At 39.7% G+C, this 14995-nt stretch overlaps 1 protein-coding gene across 1 annotated transcript; it reads left to right on the top strand.

Moving 5' to 3' along the window:
* Window positions 1–1360: 1360 nt before the first annotated feature.
* LOC123741908 (carbonic anhydrase 4) lies at window positions 1361–9096 on the top strand. Its single transcript, XM_045716190.2, has 8 exons — window positions 1361–1427; window positions 1525–1551; window positions 2252–2422; window positions 4596–4744; window positions 5182–5277; window positions 5370–5448; window positions 5612–5775; window positions 8543–9096. Exons 1-8 carry the CDS (start codon window positions 1361–1363, stop codon window positions 8747–8749), a joined length of 960 nt encoding a protein of 319 aa, XP_045572146.2. The 3' UTR covers window positions 8750–9096.
* Window positions 9097–14995: the final 5899 nt, after the last annotated feature.

The raw sequence follows: 14995 nt of genomic DNA on the forward strand, positions 1-14995 counted from the left end.
TATTGTAATCATATCAATGAAATTGGTTATTTGGAACAGAACAGAGCAGGTATTGCCAGGTATTGCCTATTGTAATCATATCAATGAAATTGGTTATTTGGAACAGAACAGAGCAGGTATTGCCAGGTATTGCCTATTGTAATCATATCAATGAAATTGGTTATTTGGAACAGAACAGAGCAGGTATTGCCAGGTATTGCCTATTGTAATCATATCAATGAAATTGGTTATTTGGAACAGAACAGAGCAGGTATTGCCAGGTATTGCCTATTGTAATCATATCAATGAAATTGGAGCCAAGTCCCATACTGTACATTCCAAAACCGACCAAAGATGTGACCATTCCAGTCCATCAAAAGCTTTTTCTGCGTCGAGAGAGAGAACTGCCCAAGGAGCTTTGGTTTCTGATGAAGCATGTAAGATATGTAATAGACAACGGAGGTTATCGGGGATAATCGTTTTTTACAAACCTGCTTTGGTCCGGATGTACCAATTTGGGTAAGTGAGTTTTGAGACTGGATGGCATGATTTGAGAAAATAGTTTAATATCTGTGTCTATCAAAGGGCGATAGTGAGAGCACTTGTTGGCATCCTTACCTTTTTTTTATGAAAGCGAAATTAGTGCTGTATTTACATTCATTTCAAATGAACCTTTGTGAACGTCTGTGTTAATCATTTCAAGTGACAGTGGACCTAATTGGTTCCAAAATGTTAAATAGACCTCAGGAGGAATACCATCCCAACCAGGGGATTTGCCTTTATACATGTTATCCAATGCCCTTTTGAGTTCAAGGTGAGAGATTCAGGCTCCCAGCAAGCCGTTGAAATGTGGTTGTTTATTTACCTTACTTGAATGCAATGACTGTAAGTCACTCTGGATAACGTGTCTGCTAAATTACCAAGATGTAAATGTAAAAATGAACACTTGCAAAGCACACTGGGTATTATAGAAATGAGCTTCGCTACTAAACAAGACCAAATTTGGTCAGTCTGGACCAAATCTGAACCAATCATAGACGTCCATGTTTCACAAGTTTAGAAAGCACAGTACAGCACAATACAGTACAGTAGAGCATAGTAAAGTATAGTGGAGTACGGTAGATTCCGAACATGTGAAACATAGACGTCTACGTTTAGGTCAAATCACGGCCAGATCTGAAGCAATCATATACATCTATGTTTGTGGACGTTGAAATCAAGGCCGGTCCGTACCGGACCAAAAATCTGCATCTGTAGATGTTAAAATCAAAGCTTAGGCGGACTGACCAAATTTCAACAACTTTTTAAAGTCCATGGACGTCCAGCGTCAGTCGCTGCTCAGTGGGCTCTCCATTCATAATTGCCTTTATCTCGCTTTCAGATGAATCGACTTGTGGTTATCATTGCGACTATCCTTGTCCCCACTGGATACAGTGCTGCAGCAGATTGTAAGCGATTATTTTATTATTTTGTTGGCCTGTGACTGTCTTCTGCTATACATTTTGTGACTCTTTGCATAACTTTTCCCCTTTTCAATTTGAACAGTGTGGTGTTACCATGATCCTAGTTGTAGTAAGTATTGATTTTTAACCCCATGGTTACAGTGTACACTGAGTATTCCAAACATTAGGAACACCTTCTTAATATTGAGTTGCACCCCCTTTTTGCCATCAGGACAGCCTCCATTCATCGGGGAATGTACTTTACAAGGTGTCGAAAGCATTCCACAGGGATGCTGGCCCATGTTGACTAAGTTGAGTCAAGTTGGCTGGATGTCCTTTGGGTGGTGGACCATTCTCGATACACATGGAAAACTGTTGAGCATGAAAAGCAAAGCGGCTTTGCAGTTCTTGACACAAGCCGGTGCGCCTGTCACCTACTACAATACCCTGTTTGAAGGCACTTCAATCTTTTGTCTTGCCAATTCACCCGCTGAATGACACATACACAATCTCAATTGTCACATGGCATAATAAACCTTCTTTAACCTGTCTCTTCCCCCCATCTACACTGATTGAAGTGAATTTAACAAGTGCTATCAATAAGCTTTCACCTGGATTCACCTGGTCAGTCTTTGTCATGGAAAGAGCAGGTGTAAATGTTTTGTATACTCAGTGTAATTTTTATTCACAAATTGTACATGAAGCATTTGCTTTGAAGTGATTGTGATAGTTGTGGATAATAGACTATAGAATTTATGTATTAGCATATTATATGACACTTATAAAACGATGGTATATTGAAACCATTGTATGATTGATTCCATGTTAAGATGACACTACTTGGCCCACCATTGCCAGTGAACATTGCAACGGATCCCATCAGTCTCCCATCAACATCCTCTCCGCATCGGCAGTGGGCGACGCAAACCTGACTAAATTCAACTTCACCAAATACGGAGACAACTCTGCAATGAAGAATATCAAGAACACTGGCGAAACTGGTGAGGAGATTGGATGGATGCCTTGCCTTCTCAATCCATCAGTGGTGGAAAAAGTACCCAATTTTCATAGTTGAGTAAAAGTAGATACCTTAAAAGAAAATGACACAAGTAAAAGTGAAAGTCACCGAGTAAAATACTACTTGAGTAAAAGTCTAAAAGTATTTGGTTTTAAATGTACATAAGTATCAAAAGTAAAAGTATAAATCATTTAAAACGTGAAAACCAGACAACACCATTTTTTAATTTTTTTTAATTTACGGATTACCAGGGGAACAGTAAAACACTCAGACAAAATTCATAAACAAAACATTTGTGTTTAGTGAGTCTGCCAGATCAGAGGCAGTAGGGATGACCAGGGATGTTCTCTTAATAAGTGTGAATTAGCCAATTTTCCTGTCCTGCTAAGCATTCAAAATGTAAAGAGCACTTTAGGGTGTCAGGGAAAATGTAAGGAGTAAAAGTACATTATTTTCATTAGGAATGTATTGGAGTAAAAGTTAAAAAAAATATATAAATAGTGAAGTTAAATACAGACTTTACAGACCCAAAGAACTACTTAAGCAGTACTTAAAAGTATTTTTATTTAAGTACTTTACACCACTGCAAACCAGATGGGATGGCATATCGCTGCAGAATGCCGTGGTAGCCGTGCTGGTTAAGTGTGCCTTAAATCACAGACAGTGTCACCAGCAAAGCACCCCCACACCATAACACCTCCTCCTCCATGCTTCACGGTGGGAACTACACCTGAAGAGATCATCTGTTCAGCTACTCTGTGTCTCACAAAGACAAGGCGGTTGGTACCAAAAATCTTACATTTGGACTCATCAGACCAAAGGACAGATTTCCACCGGTCCATTGCTCGTGGTTCTTGGCCCAAGCAAGTCTCTTCTTATTATTGGTGTCCTTTAGTAGGGTATCTTTGCATCAATTCAACCATAAAGGCCTGATTCACGTAGTCTCCTCTGAACAATTGATGTTGAGATGTGTCTGTTACTTGAACTCTGTGAAGTATTTATTTGGACTGCAATCTGAGTCTGGTAACTCTAATGAATTTATCCTCTGCAGCAGAGGTAACTCGGGGTCTTCCTTTCCTGTGGCGGTCCTCATGAGAGCGAGTTTCATAATAGAGCTTGATGGTTTTTGCGACTGCACTTGAAGAAAATTTCAAAATTCTTGAAATTTTCCGTATTGACTGACCTTCATGTCTTAAAGTAAAAATGGACTGTCATTTCTCTTTGATTATTTGAGCTGTTCTTGCCATAATATGGACTTCGTATTTGACCAAATATGGCTATCTTTTGTATTGCACCCCTAACCTGTCACAACCCAACCGATTGGCTCAAATGCATTAAGAAGGAAATAAAGTCCACAAATGAACTTTTAATAAGGCACACCTGTTCATTGAAATACATTCCAGGTGACAACCTCATGAAGCTGGTTGAGAGAATGCCAAGAGTGTGCAAAGCTGTCATCAAGGCAAAGGGTGGATACTTTGAAGAATCTCAAATATGAAATATATTGTCAGTGTACAAGGAAGCAGGAGGGTCGAAGTCAGGCGCAGGAGACACAAGTCCGTGAACACACATAATTTTAATAATTATCCACACGTTGCCAAGAAAAACAGGTAAGGCAGGGCAAGGCAAATCAAATGCCCAAATAAACAGCCTGCACGCAGCTTAGGGACGCAGCCCAAAAACCGCTGCCACAAAACCCATAGGCAGAGGGAAAAACACCTGTACCTCTGAACAAAACACCTGACAACAAATAATCACGCACACAGCACAACACACACAGAACGACTAAATACCCTCCCCCACTAATGAACTAATACTAAACAGGTGCCAACTAAACTAGACCATCAGAAAAAAAGAGGATCGGTGGCAGCTAGTAGGCCGGCGACACCTTCCGTCGATGTTGTGACATATATTTTCATTTGTTTAGCCCTTTTTTGGTTACTACATGAATGTGTTATTTCATAGTTTTCATGTCTTTATATTTTCCATGTCTTCACTATTATCCATCAATGTAGAAAAGAGTTCAAATAAAATAAAAACTATAATGAGTAAGTGTGTTCAAACTTTTGACTTGTACTGTATGTACCAAACCAGGAACCTTAATGTTCGAAATGTAACAAATTCTTCTCTTTTTGTTCCTCCTCTCTTTCTTTCAGTCAAAGTGACGCTCACTAGTGGCGTCCAGGTTACAGGTGGGGCACTGTCTGAGGCCTATGACAGCCTGCAGTTTCACCTCCACTGGGGGAATGGTACCTCAGTCCCTGGGTCGGAGCACACAGTGGATGGAACACGCTACCCCATGGAGGTATGGAAAGGTTCAACACAACCCACCCCACCCCACCACCCTTCATGGATTGGAGCAAGCATGGATGGAGGGAGTTTCCACCCTATTACAAACACTAGTCCATTACATTTGTTTGTTTATTTGAATCACCATTAGCTTTTGCAGAAGCAGCAGCTACTCTTCCTGTGGTCCTTTTAAATTCATGAGGGGAAATGTATGAGTGCACTTCGGGAGAAAAGTAGAGAATCTGAATGTAGCCCATGTTACATGTGGTGAATTTTTATACTGATGCAAATATACCGTACTGCAATGGATCAATGTCAAGGTCTTAGTGACCTTTGAACAGCTGTATATATGGCAGATTGTAGTCTACCTTTTTAAATATATTATTCCAACGTTTGAATTTCTCAATGCATTCAGATAACTTTTTATATCAACTGTTATGCTTCACCTTTCAGTTACACATTCTAAACTGCAAGTCTTCGCTCAATGGTAACATGACTGCGGCCATTGCAGACAGCACGGGACTCGCTGCTCTTGGATTCTTCATAGAGGTGAGAGAATGCTTTAACTTTCTTGGAAATGGCATTAATGTTTCCACAGTAGATTCGGCATTTCAATGTTTTATTGCTGTTTATTCAAATAGGCAATGACAGGTAATGCGACTGGTTCCCCACCAGCCTGGAATACTCTGACATCCTACTTGGCCAACATCACACTAAAAGGTGAGAGGAGAGATTTGACTGGTTCTGATTTGATCATGAACTACTTTCTCATAATAAAGTTTGTAATGATTTTTTCTCTTTGAATTCAAAATGAGTAATTTTCTTGTTCAATTTCAGTAGCATATGATTTTAGTATATGTTTTTTCTTTCTCTCTTCCTCAAGATGATATTGTAAACATTACTCATGCTATTTCATTGGATGAGCTCCTGGAAGGGGTGGACCGTACCAAATACTACCGTTACCTTGGCTCCCTGACCACTCCAAATTGCAGTGAGGCTGTGGTTTGGACCGTATTCAAGGACCCTATCAAAGTCAGCCAGGACTTGGTGAGTTTGTGCAACAATTGTACCATAAACTGAACACCGTGGACTATAATCCCATATCGGTAACACTTTAAAATAAGGTTCCATTTGTAAAGAATTTATAAAGGGGTTATAATTACATTATTAACAATTATTGAATAATTTGTAAATGCATTATAAACCAATAAAAATTCATATTGAATTGGTCAAAATAGTGCAATAACTGGTCAGTGTTTGCAAAATATTGAGCCAGTATTTACATCCAGTTATTAAACATTATTACATGCACTTAGAAAATGCTTATAAGATTAACCCTTATGTGTCATCATCCAACCTAATTTTCAAAAATTGCACAGTTGAACAGTGATTTTCTCACTTTTGGGTGTGATGCATCGGTGCTCTGTCCAAGGAACATAAGCAGTTGCTTTTAATGATGTGTCTTGACGCCAAGGTTCCCTCGGGGACTGCTGCCCAGAAGAAATATCAGCACGTGCAGAGAAGCACGAGATTGAACTTCACTCAACTTTCTAGAGTTTTCCCCTTAAGTTAACACTAACAACGTTTCCCTTTACTGTGGGAATTGTGATAGAATCAAAGCAATATTAACCACTTCAATGCAACATACCAAAACATAACGAACTATGCAAGACTTAACTTCTTTGGGATAGGGGGCAGTATTTTCACGGCCGGACAAAAAACGTACCCGATTTAATCTGGTTACTACTCCTGCCCAGTAACTAGAATATGCATATAATTGTTTGATTTGGATAGAAAACACCCTAAAGTTTCTAAAACTGTTTGAATGGTGTCTGTGAGTATAACAGAACTCATTTGGCAGGCCAAAACCTGAGAAGATTGCAAACAATCTCTAACCAAAACAGGGGATTTCTGGCATAACGTGACATTTTCTAACGCTCCCATAGGCTCTCAGAAGGCGCCAGAACGATGAATGGTGACTTTGCAGGCCATGGCTGAAAAACAGTAGCGCATTTGGATAGTGGTCGATCTGAGGACAATGAGACTGAGGCGCGTGCTCGAGCCGACATGTTTTTATTTTTTGGTATTTGAACGAAAACAGGGTTTCCCGGTCTGAATATTATCACTTTTTTATGAGAAAAATCGCATAAAAATTGATTTTAAACAGCGTTTGACATGCTTCGAAGTACGGTAATGGAATATTTTGAATTTTTTTGTCACGAAACGCGTCACCCTTCTTTACCCTTCTGATAGTGTCTTGAACGCACGAACAAAACGCCGCTATTTGGATATAACTATGGATTATTTGGAACCAAACCAACATTTGTTATTGAAGTAGAAGTCCTGGGAGTGCATTCTGACGAAGAACAGCAAAGGTAATCCAATTTTTCTTATAGTAAATCTGACTTTGGTTAGGGCTAAACTTGGTGGGTGTCTAAATAGCTAGCCCGTGATGGCGAGCTATCTACTCAGAATATTGCAAAATGTGCTTTCACCGAAAAGCTATTTTGAAATCGGACATAGCGATTGCATAAAGGAGTTCTGTATCTATAATTCTTAAAATAATTGTTATGTTTTTTGTGAACGTAAATCGTGAGTAATTTAGTAAATTCACCGGAAGTTTCGGTGGGAATGCTAGTCGAATGCTAGTCACATGCAAATGTAAAAAGCTGGTTTTTGATATAAATATGAAGTTGATTGAAAAAAACATCCATGTATTGTATAACATAATGTCCTAGGAGAGTCGTCTGATTAAGATCATCAAAGGTTAGTGCTGCATTTAGCTGTGGTTTTGGTTTTTGTGACATTATATGCTAGCTTGAAAAATGGGTGTCTGATTATTTCTGGCTGGGTACTCTGCTGACATAATCTAATGTTTTGCTTTCGTTGTAAAGACTTTTTGAAATCGGACAGTGTGGTTAGATTAACGAGAGTCTTGTCTTTAAAATGGTGTAAAATAGTCATATGTTTGAGAAATTGAAGTAATAGCATTTCTAAGGTATTTGAATATCGCGCCACGGGATTGCACTGGCTGTTGAGTAGGTGGGACGCAAGCGAGGTTAATATGGAAAATAAACTATGCAAAAGATTTTGTTGTAGGCAGAAGGCATCGGAGTAGGATTCTATTGCATTGACAGGCATGACTCAGGCCCATACTCTGGTCTACACAGTCTGGTGCGCCATAACCAACCAAAGCTGCAGTAGGCCTACATGAAAATAGACCAATGCCATATATGGATCTGTGCCATTTACTTTGAACGGGACTGTTTTTACAGCATGAGCGGTTGTGAGTCATGTGCTTGTTTTGAGATCAAAGTGATAGCAACATGTCGCGACCTGTGCACATTTGCACATTTGTTAATGTCCTTTGTTAGTGAGTGAGTTATTAGCCTATTTATAGATAGTTTGTATTCAGCAATGGGGGAGTGATTGCTTCCTACAAGAGCACAAATGTGTGCATTTCTAGACATCTTAAGAAGAAATATGTGGAGTGGTTGAAAAATGTGTTTTAATGACTCCAACCTAAGTGTATGTGAACTTCTGACTGTACACACATTTCAGGAATTTGTCTGGTTTTAATCTAACTTTTAACCAAATTGCAATTACATACATCAACGTTTTTTTGGGGTGATTTATTTATTTACTTGGAGAGCAATTTGCATCAAAGTTTAGTTGATTTCACGTTACTTGGCATCTCAAATAAAACTAGATGTTGAACTGACATTTGTGCCCAGTGGGTAAAGCCATTGGGCCAGCCTGATGTCACACTTATGTCTATGAGCCAATCTGTAATTAATTAACCTTCTCCCCTCAGATTGATCTCTTCAGCACAACATTGCACATTGACCACAACTCCACCTCTGCCTTGATGACCAACGTCTTCAGGAACATCAGGCCTGTCAACGGCCGGATGGTGACGACCCAGGGCAGCCCAACCACAGCCCCGCCATTGTCGGGAGCCTCCACAAAGTGCTCCTCTCTGCGCCTTATGGCCCTGGCCTGGATGCTGCTGAGGGTTTAGTGTCAGCAAGTAATGCCTCACCTGAAGTGCATTCCATGTCTCCATTAACCCTAAAGCTAAATACTGTACATTGATTACCAACACGAGTCATTTTGACCCCATGGGGAAACTATTGAAAAAAACAACAATCATAGCAAAATATAAACTTATTTCGTATCAAAACATCATTATTTAGACGTGTAATTAATGTTACCTGAAATAAAATAAAATGACCAAAACAGAATTACAGTTAATTTGCATATACTGCCAAACTAATATACAGTGCCTTTGGAAAGTGTTCAGAAATACTTGACTTGTTCCTCATGTTGTTACAGCCTTATTCTAACATTGATTACATTGTTTTTTCCCCCTCATCAATCTACACATAATACCCAATAATGACATAGCAAAAATAGATTTTTAGAAATGTTTGCTAATATATTACAAATAAAAATCTGAAATATCACATTTACATAAGTATTCAGACTCTTTACTCAGTACTTTGTTGAATCACCTTTGGCAGCGATAACAGAATTGAGTCTTCTTGGGTATGACGCTACAAGCTTGGCACACCTGTATTTGGGGAGTTCCTCCAATTCTTCTCTGCAGATCCTCTCAAGCTCTGTCAGGTTGGATGGGGAGAGTTGCTGCACAGCAATTTTCAGAACTCTCCAGAGATGTTTGATTGTGTTCACGTCCGGGCTTGCTGGGCCACTCAAGGACATTCAGATACTTGTCTCAAAGCCACTCCTGCGTTGTCTTGGCTGTGTGCTTAGGGTTGTGGCCCTGTTGGAAGGTGAAGCTTCAGCCCCAGTCGAAGGTCCTGAGTGCTCTGGAGCAGGTTTTCATCAATGATCTCTCTGTACTTTGCTCTGTTCATCGTTCCCTTGATTCTGACTACTCTCCCAGTCCCTGCCACTGAAAAACATCCCCACAGCATGATGCTGCCACCACCATGCTTCACCGTAGGGATGTTGCCAGGTTTCCTCCAGACGTGACGCTTGGCATTCAGACCAAAGAGTTCAATCTTGGTTTCATCAGACCAGAGAATCTTGTTTCTCATGGTCTGAGAGTCTTTAGGTGCCTTTTGGCAAACTCCAAGCGAGCTGTCATGTGCCTTTTACTGAGGAGTGGCTTCCGTCTGGCCACTCTACAAATAAAGGCCTGATTGGTGGAGTGCTGCAGAGATGGTTGTCCTTCTGGAAGTTTCTCCCATCTCCACAGAGGAACTCTAGAGCTCTGTCAGAGTGACCATCGGGTTCTGAATACTTTCTGAAAGCACTAAGGTGCTCCATCTTTGCAGGTTATCTGTTAATCTGGTCAAAATCACTGATACAGTTCCCCCTCCACCCTATGATGATATGTATAACTTAATGGTATATATCCAGAGAAACCTGGATTCAAAGGAAGACTTATTTGCCCTAGAATGATTACTTTTCAGAGTAATACACATCAATACACATCAACACAGCTCTCTTTGTAGAGTCAGAGTGTATCTGTGTTCTGTATTGCAGTTATATCTAGTAGGTATACCATTGGCAGACTTTGTACACAATTAGAAGATTGTTATATGTACAAAAATGAGTTTGTTTTGGTTTTGTACACAGTCTTACGATACGTGGTGTTGAAAAGTAGAATCTTAGGTGATTACATGGGGAGCTATATCTGTGCAGATGATCTGTCTTACTGTTAAAAATCACTCGATAAAGGTCCCCCCTGGATAACTTGTAATTACAGTATGTATACAGAAAAACCTTTATTCAAATAAAGTTCCTATTTATCAAATTACTATAAGCAGAATTTAGTGTTTTGGGCTGGGGTCAATATGACCTCAAAAAAGTATAATTTTTTAAAAGTCCATATTGATAAAGAAACACTAAACAATCATTTAGATTTTTTAAGAACAGGTTTATTGACAAAGTAATAATAGGAAGAAGCTTGAGGTTTAAAGGGATGCTGACATGGTGTCTGCCATAGCATGACAAGCCAATTGATGAACATGGATAAACAAAATGTGTTTTATCAATTATTTGAGTCATTGCAGCTTTTCCAGTTGTCATGAACAGTCGTCTTATGACAACATCACTGTAGAAGCCTTAGGGCGGTGGTAGACCGGGCTCCCGAGTGGTACAGCGCTCTAAGGAACTGCATCTCGGTGCTAGAGGCATCACTACAGACCCTGGTTCGATTCCAGACTGTACCACAACCGGCCATTATAGGGTGTCCAATAGGGCGGCACACAATTGGCCCAGGTTAGGTTTTGGCCAGGGTAGGCCGTCATTGTAAATAAGAATTTGTTCTTCACTGACTTGCCTAGTTAATAATGTGGACTAGCAGAGCTGTGGTGTAGTGGTAACACTCTACAACATGTATATAAAGCTCTCCACCTCCCTGTATCTTAATAATGTGGACTAGCAGAGCTGTGGTGTAGTGGTAACACTCTACAACATGTATATAAAGCTCTCCACCTCCCTGTATCTTAATAATGTGGACTAGCAGAGCTGTGGTGTAGTGGTAACACTCTACAACATGTAGATAAAGCTCTCTACCTCCCTGTATCTTAATAATGTGGACTAGCAGAGCTGTAGTGTAGTGGTAACACTCTACAACATGTAGATAAAGCTCTCTACCTCCCTGTATCTTAATAATGTGGACTAGCAGAGCTGTAGTGTAGTGGTAACACTCTACAACATGTAGATAAAGCTCTCTACCTCCCTGTATCTTAATAATGTGGACTAGCAGAGCTGTAGTGTAGTGGTAACACTCTACAACATGTAGATAAAGCTCTCTACCTCCCTGTATCTTAATAATGTGGACTAGCAGAGCTGTAGTGTAGTGGTAACACTCTACAACATGTATATAAAGCTCTCTACCTCCCTGTATCTTAATAATGTGGACTAGCAGAGCTGTGGTGTAGTGGTAACACTCTACAACATGTATATAAAGCTCTCTACCTCCCTGTATCTTAATAATGTGGACTAGCAGAGCTGTGGTGTAGTGGTAACACTCTACAACATGTAGATAAAGCTCTCTACCTCCCTGTATCTTAATAATGTGGACTAGCAGAGCTGTGGTGTAGTGGTAACACTCTACAACATGTAGATAAAGCTCTCTACCTCCCTGTATCTTAATAATGTGGACTAGCAGAGCTGTGGTGTAGTGGTAACACTCTACAACATGTAGATAAAGCTCTCTACCTCCCTGTATCTTAATAATGTGGACTAGCAGAGCTGTGGTGTAGTGGTAACACTCTACAACATGTAGATAAAGCTCTCTACCTCCCTGTATCTTAATAATGTGGACTAGCAGAGCTGTAGTGTAGTGGTAACACTCTACAACATGTAGATAAAGCTCTCCAACGGGGACCAGGGTTCAGTCCCTGTTTTCACCTCACTGTCTGAATAAACGGTTGAACAGCTACACCCCCCCCCCCAAAAAAATCTACATTTTCATGTAAAACATTTTTAAAAATCACAAACATTATGAAAATATATTGACACGCGGACAAAAACAATTCACAGATGGACATCCACATGTACCTGTTTGCATAAACACCTACCTAAAAAAAAACACACTTGAACACACGTGAATGAGTGTTTGAGAGAGCGAGACAGTTCCACGGGGGGAAACTAGATGGTTTGTCCTGCCGCCGTTACTGAACTCAGGTACAATGTGTAAGTTCTGCGTCGACTATTCATTAGTCAACGGTCACAGAATGAAACACACACAGTCATTACACACAATCAATACACACAGTGATTACACACAGTCTTTACACACACAGTCTTTACACACAGTGATTACACACAGTGATTACACACAGTGATTACACACAGTGATTACACACAGTCATTACACACAGGCATTACACACAGTCATTACACACAGTCATTACACACAATCATTACACACAGTTAGTCACTGAATCAATCAATTAACCTCACCTGGGTTGGGGGCACTATTTTCACCTCCGGATGAAAAGCATGCCCAAAGTAAACTGCCTGCTACTCAGGCCCAGAAGCTATGATATGCATATAATTGGTAGATTTAGATAGAAAAAACTCTAAAGTTTCTAAAACTGTTTTTGGATTTAAATACCAGGCAGCATGTATCACAACCGGCCGCGATTTGGAGTCCATGAGGATGGTGCACACTTGGCCCAGCGTCGTCTGGGTTCGGGCCGGTGTAGGCTGTCATCGTAAATTAAGAATTTGTTCTTAAAATGACTTGCCTCGTTAAATAAAGGTTAAATAAATAACATTTAAAAAATGTTGAAAAAAAACTCACACTATCGTTCAGTAGTAGTATTAACAGTATTACACTTTTCTTGTACAGTACCTTCAGAAAGTAACACTACTGAATACCTTGACTCATTCCACATTTTGTTACAGCCTGAATCCAAAATGGATTAAAAAAAAAATATCATTCTCACCCATCTACACACAATACCACATAATGAATAAAGTGAAAACATGTGTTTAGAAAGAATTTTTTAATTTCTTCAAAATTAAATAAAGAAATATATAATTTACATAAGTATTCAGACCCCTGGGTCAATATTTTGTAGAATGTCACGGCTGTCTGAAGAATGGGACCAAGGCGCAGCGTGGGTATCGTTGCACATGTTATTATAACTGTGAAACTATGCAAGACATACAAATAAACTACTAAACAAAATAACAAACCGTGATGAAGAGGTGAAACATACACTACCTCAAAACAATCTCCCACAAACAACAACTTGAATATGATCCCCAATTAGAGACAACGATGACCAGCTGCCTCTAAATGGAGTCCATCCGCAAAAAAAACAACAACATAGAAATACAGAAACTAGAACCCCACATAGAAAATACATAAACTAGACAAAACCCCCTGTCAAGCCCTGACCTACTCAACCATAGAAAATAAAAGCTTTCTATGGTCAGGACGTGACATAGAAGCACCTTTGGCAGTGGTTACAGCCGTGAGTCTTGCTTAGTAAATCTCCAAGAGCATTCCACACCCGGATTGTACAACATTTGCCCATTTATTATTTTCTAAATTCTTAAAGGTCTGTCAAGTTGGTTGCTACACAGACATTTTCAGGTTTTGCCATTGATTTTCAAGAATATTTAAGCCAAAACTGTAACTCGGCCACACAGGAACATTCACTGTCTTCTTGGTAAGCAACTCCAGTGTATATTTGGCCTTGTGTTTTAGGTTATTGTCCTGCTGAAAGGTGAATTCATCTCCCAGTGTCTGGTGGAAAGCAGACTGAACCATGTTTTCCTCTAGGATTTCTCCTGTGCTGATCTCCACTCCATTTATTTTTTATCCTGAAAATCTCCCCAGTCCTTAACGATGACAAGCATACCCATAACATGATGCAGCCAGCACTATGCTTAAAAATATGAAGAGTGGTACTCAGTTATGTGTTTTATTTGATTTGCACCCAAACAATCACTTTGTATTCAGGACAAAAAAGTGAATTGCTTTGCCAATAATTTTGCAGTATTAGTTTAGTGGCTTGTTACAAACGAGATGCATGTTTAGGAACATTTTTATTCAGGACAGGCTTCCTTCTTTTCACTCTGTCATTTAGGTTAATATTATGAAGTAACTACAATGTTGTTGATCCATCCTCAGTTATCTCCGATCACAGCCATTAAACTCTAACTGTTTTAAACTCCCCATTGGCCTCACAGTGAAATCCCTGAGTGGTTTCCTTCCTCTTCGGCAACTGAGTTAGGAAGGACGGCTGTATCTTTGTAGTGACTTGGTGTATTGATACACACGTTAGGTGCCCTTCTTTGTGAGCCAATGAAAAACCTCCCTGGTCTTTGTGGTTGAATCTGTGTTTGAAATTCACTGCTCGACTGAGGGACCTTACAGATAATTGTATGTATGGGGTACAGAGATGAGGTACTCATTAAGAAATTCATGTTAAACACTATTATTTCACACGGAGTGAGTCCATGCAACTTATTATGTGACTCATTAAGGACATTTATACTCCTGAACTTATTTAGGCGTTGCCATAACAACGGTGTTGAATACTTATTGATAAAAGACATTTGTAAACATTTCTAAATAGATCATTCCGCTTTGACATTATGGGATATGGTGTGTAGAGACCAGTGACAACATTGAATCCATTTTCAGGCTGTAACACAACAACGTGAGGTGAAAAGTGTGAATACTATCTGAAAGCACTGTAGCCTACTTTTCTCAGGACTAAACCACCGATCAAGCTAAATTATGGACTAAACATTCAAATCCTGATAC

Source organism: Salmo salar, chromosome 03 (assembly GCF_965601325.2).
Source record: "Salmo salar chromosome 03, fSalSal1, whole genome shotgun sequence".
NCBI lineage: Eukaryota > Metazoa > Chordata > Actinopteri > Salmoniformes > Salmonidae > Salmo > Salmo salar.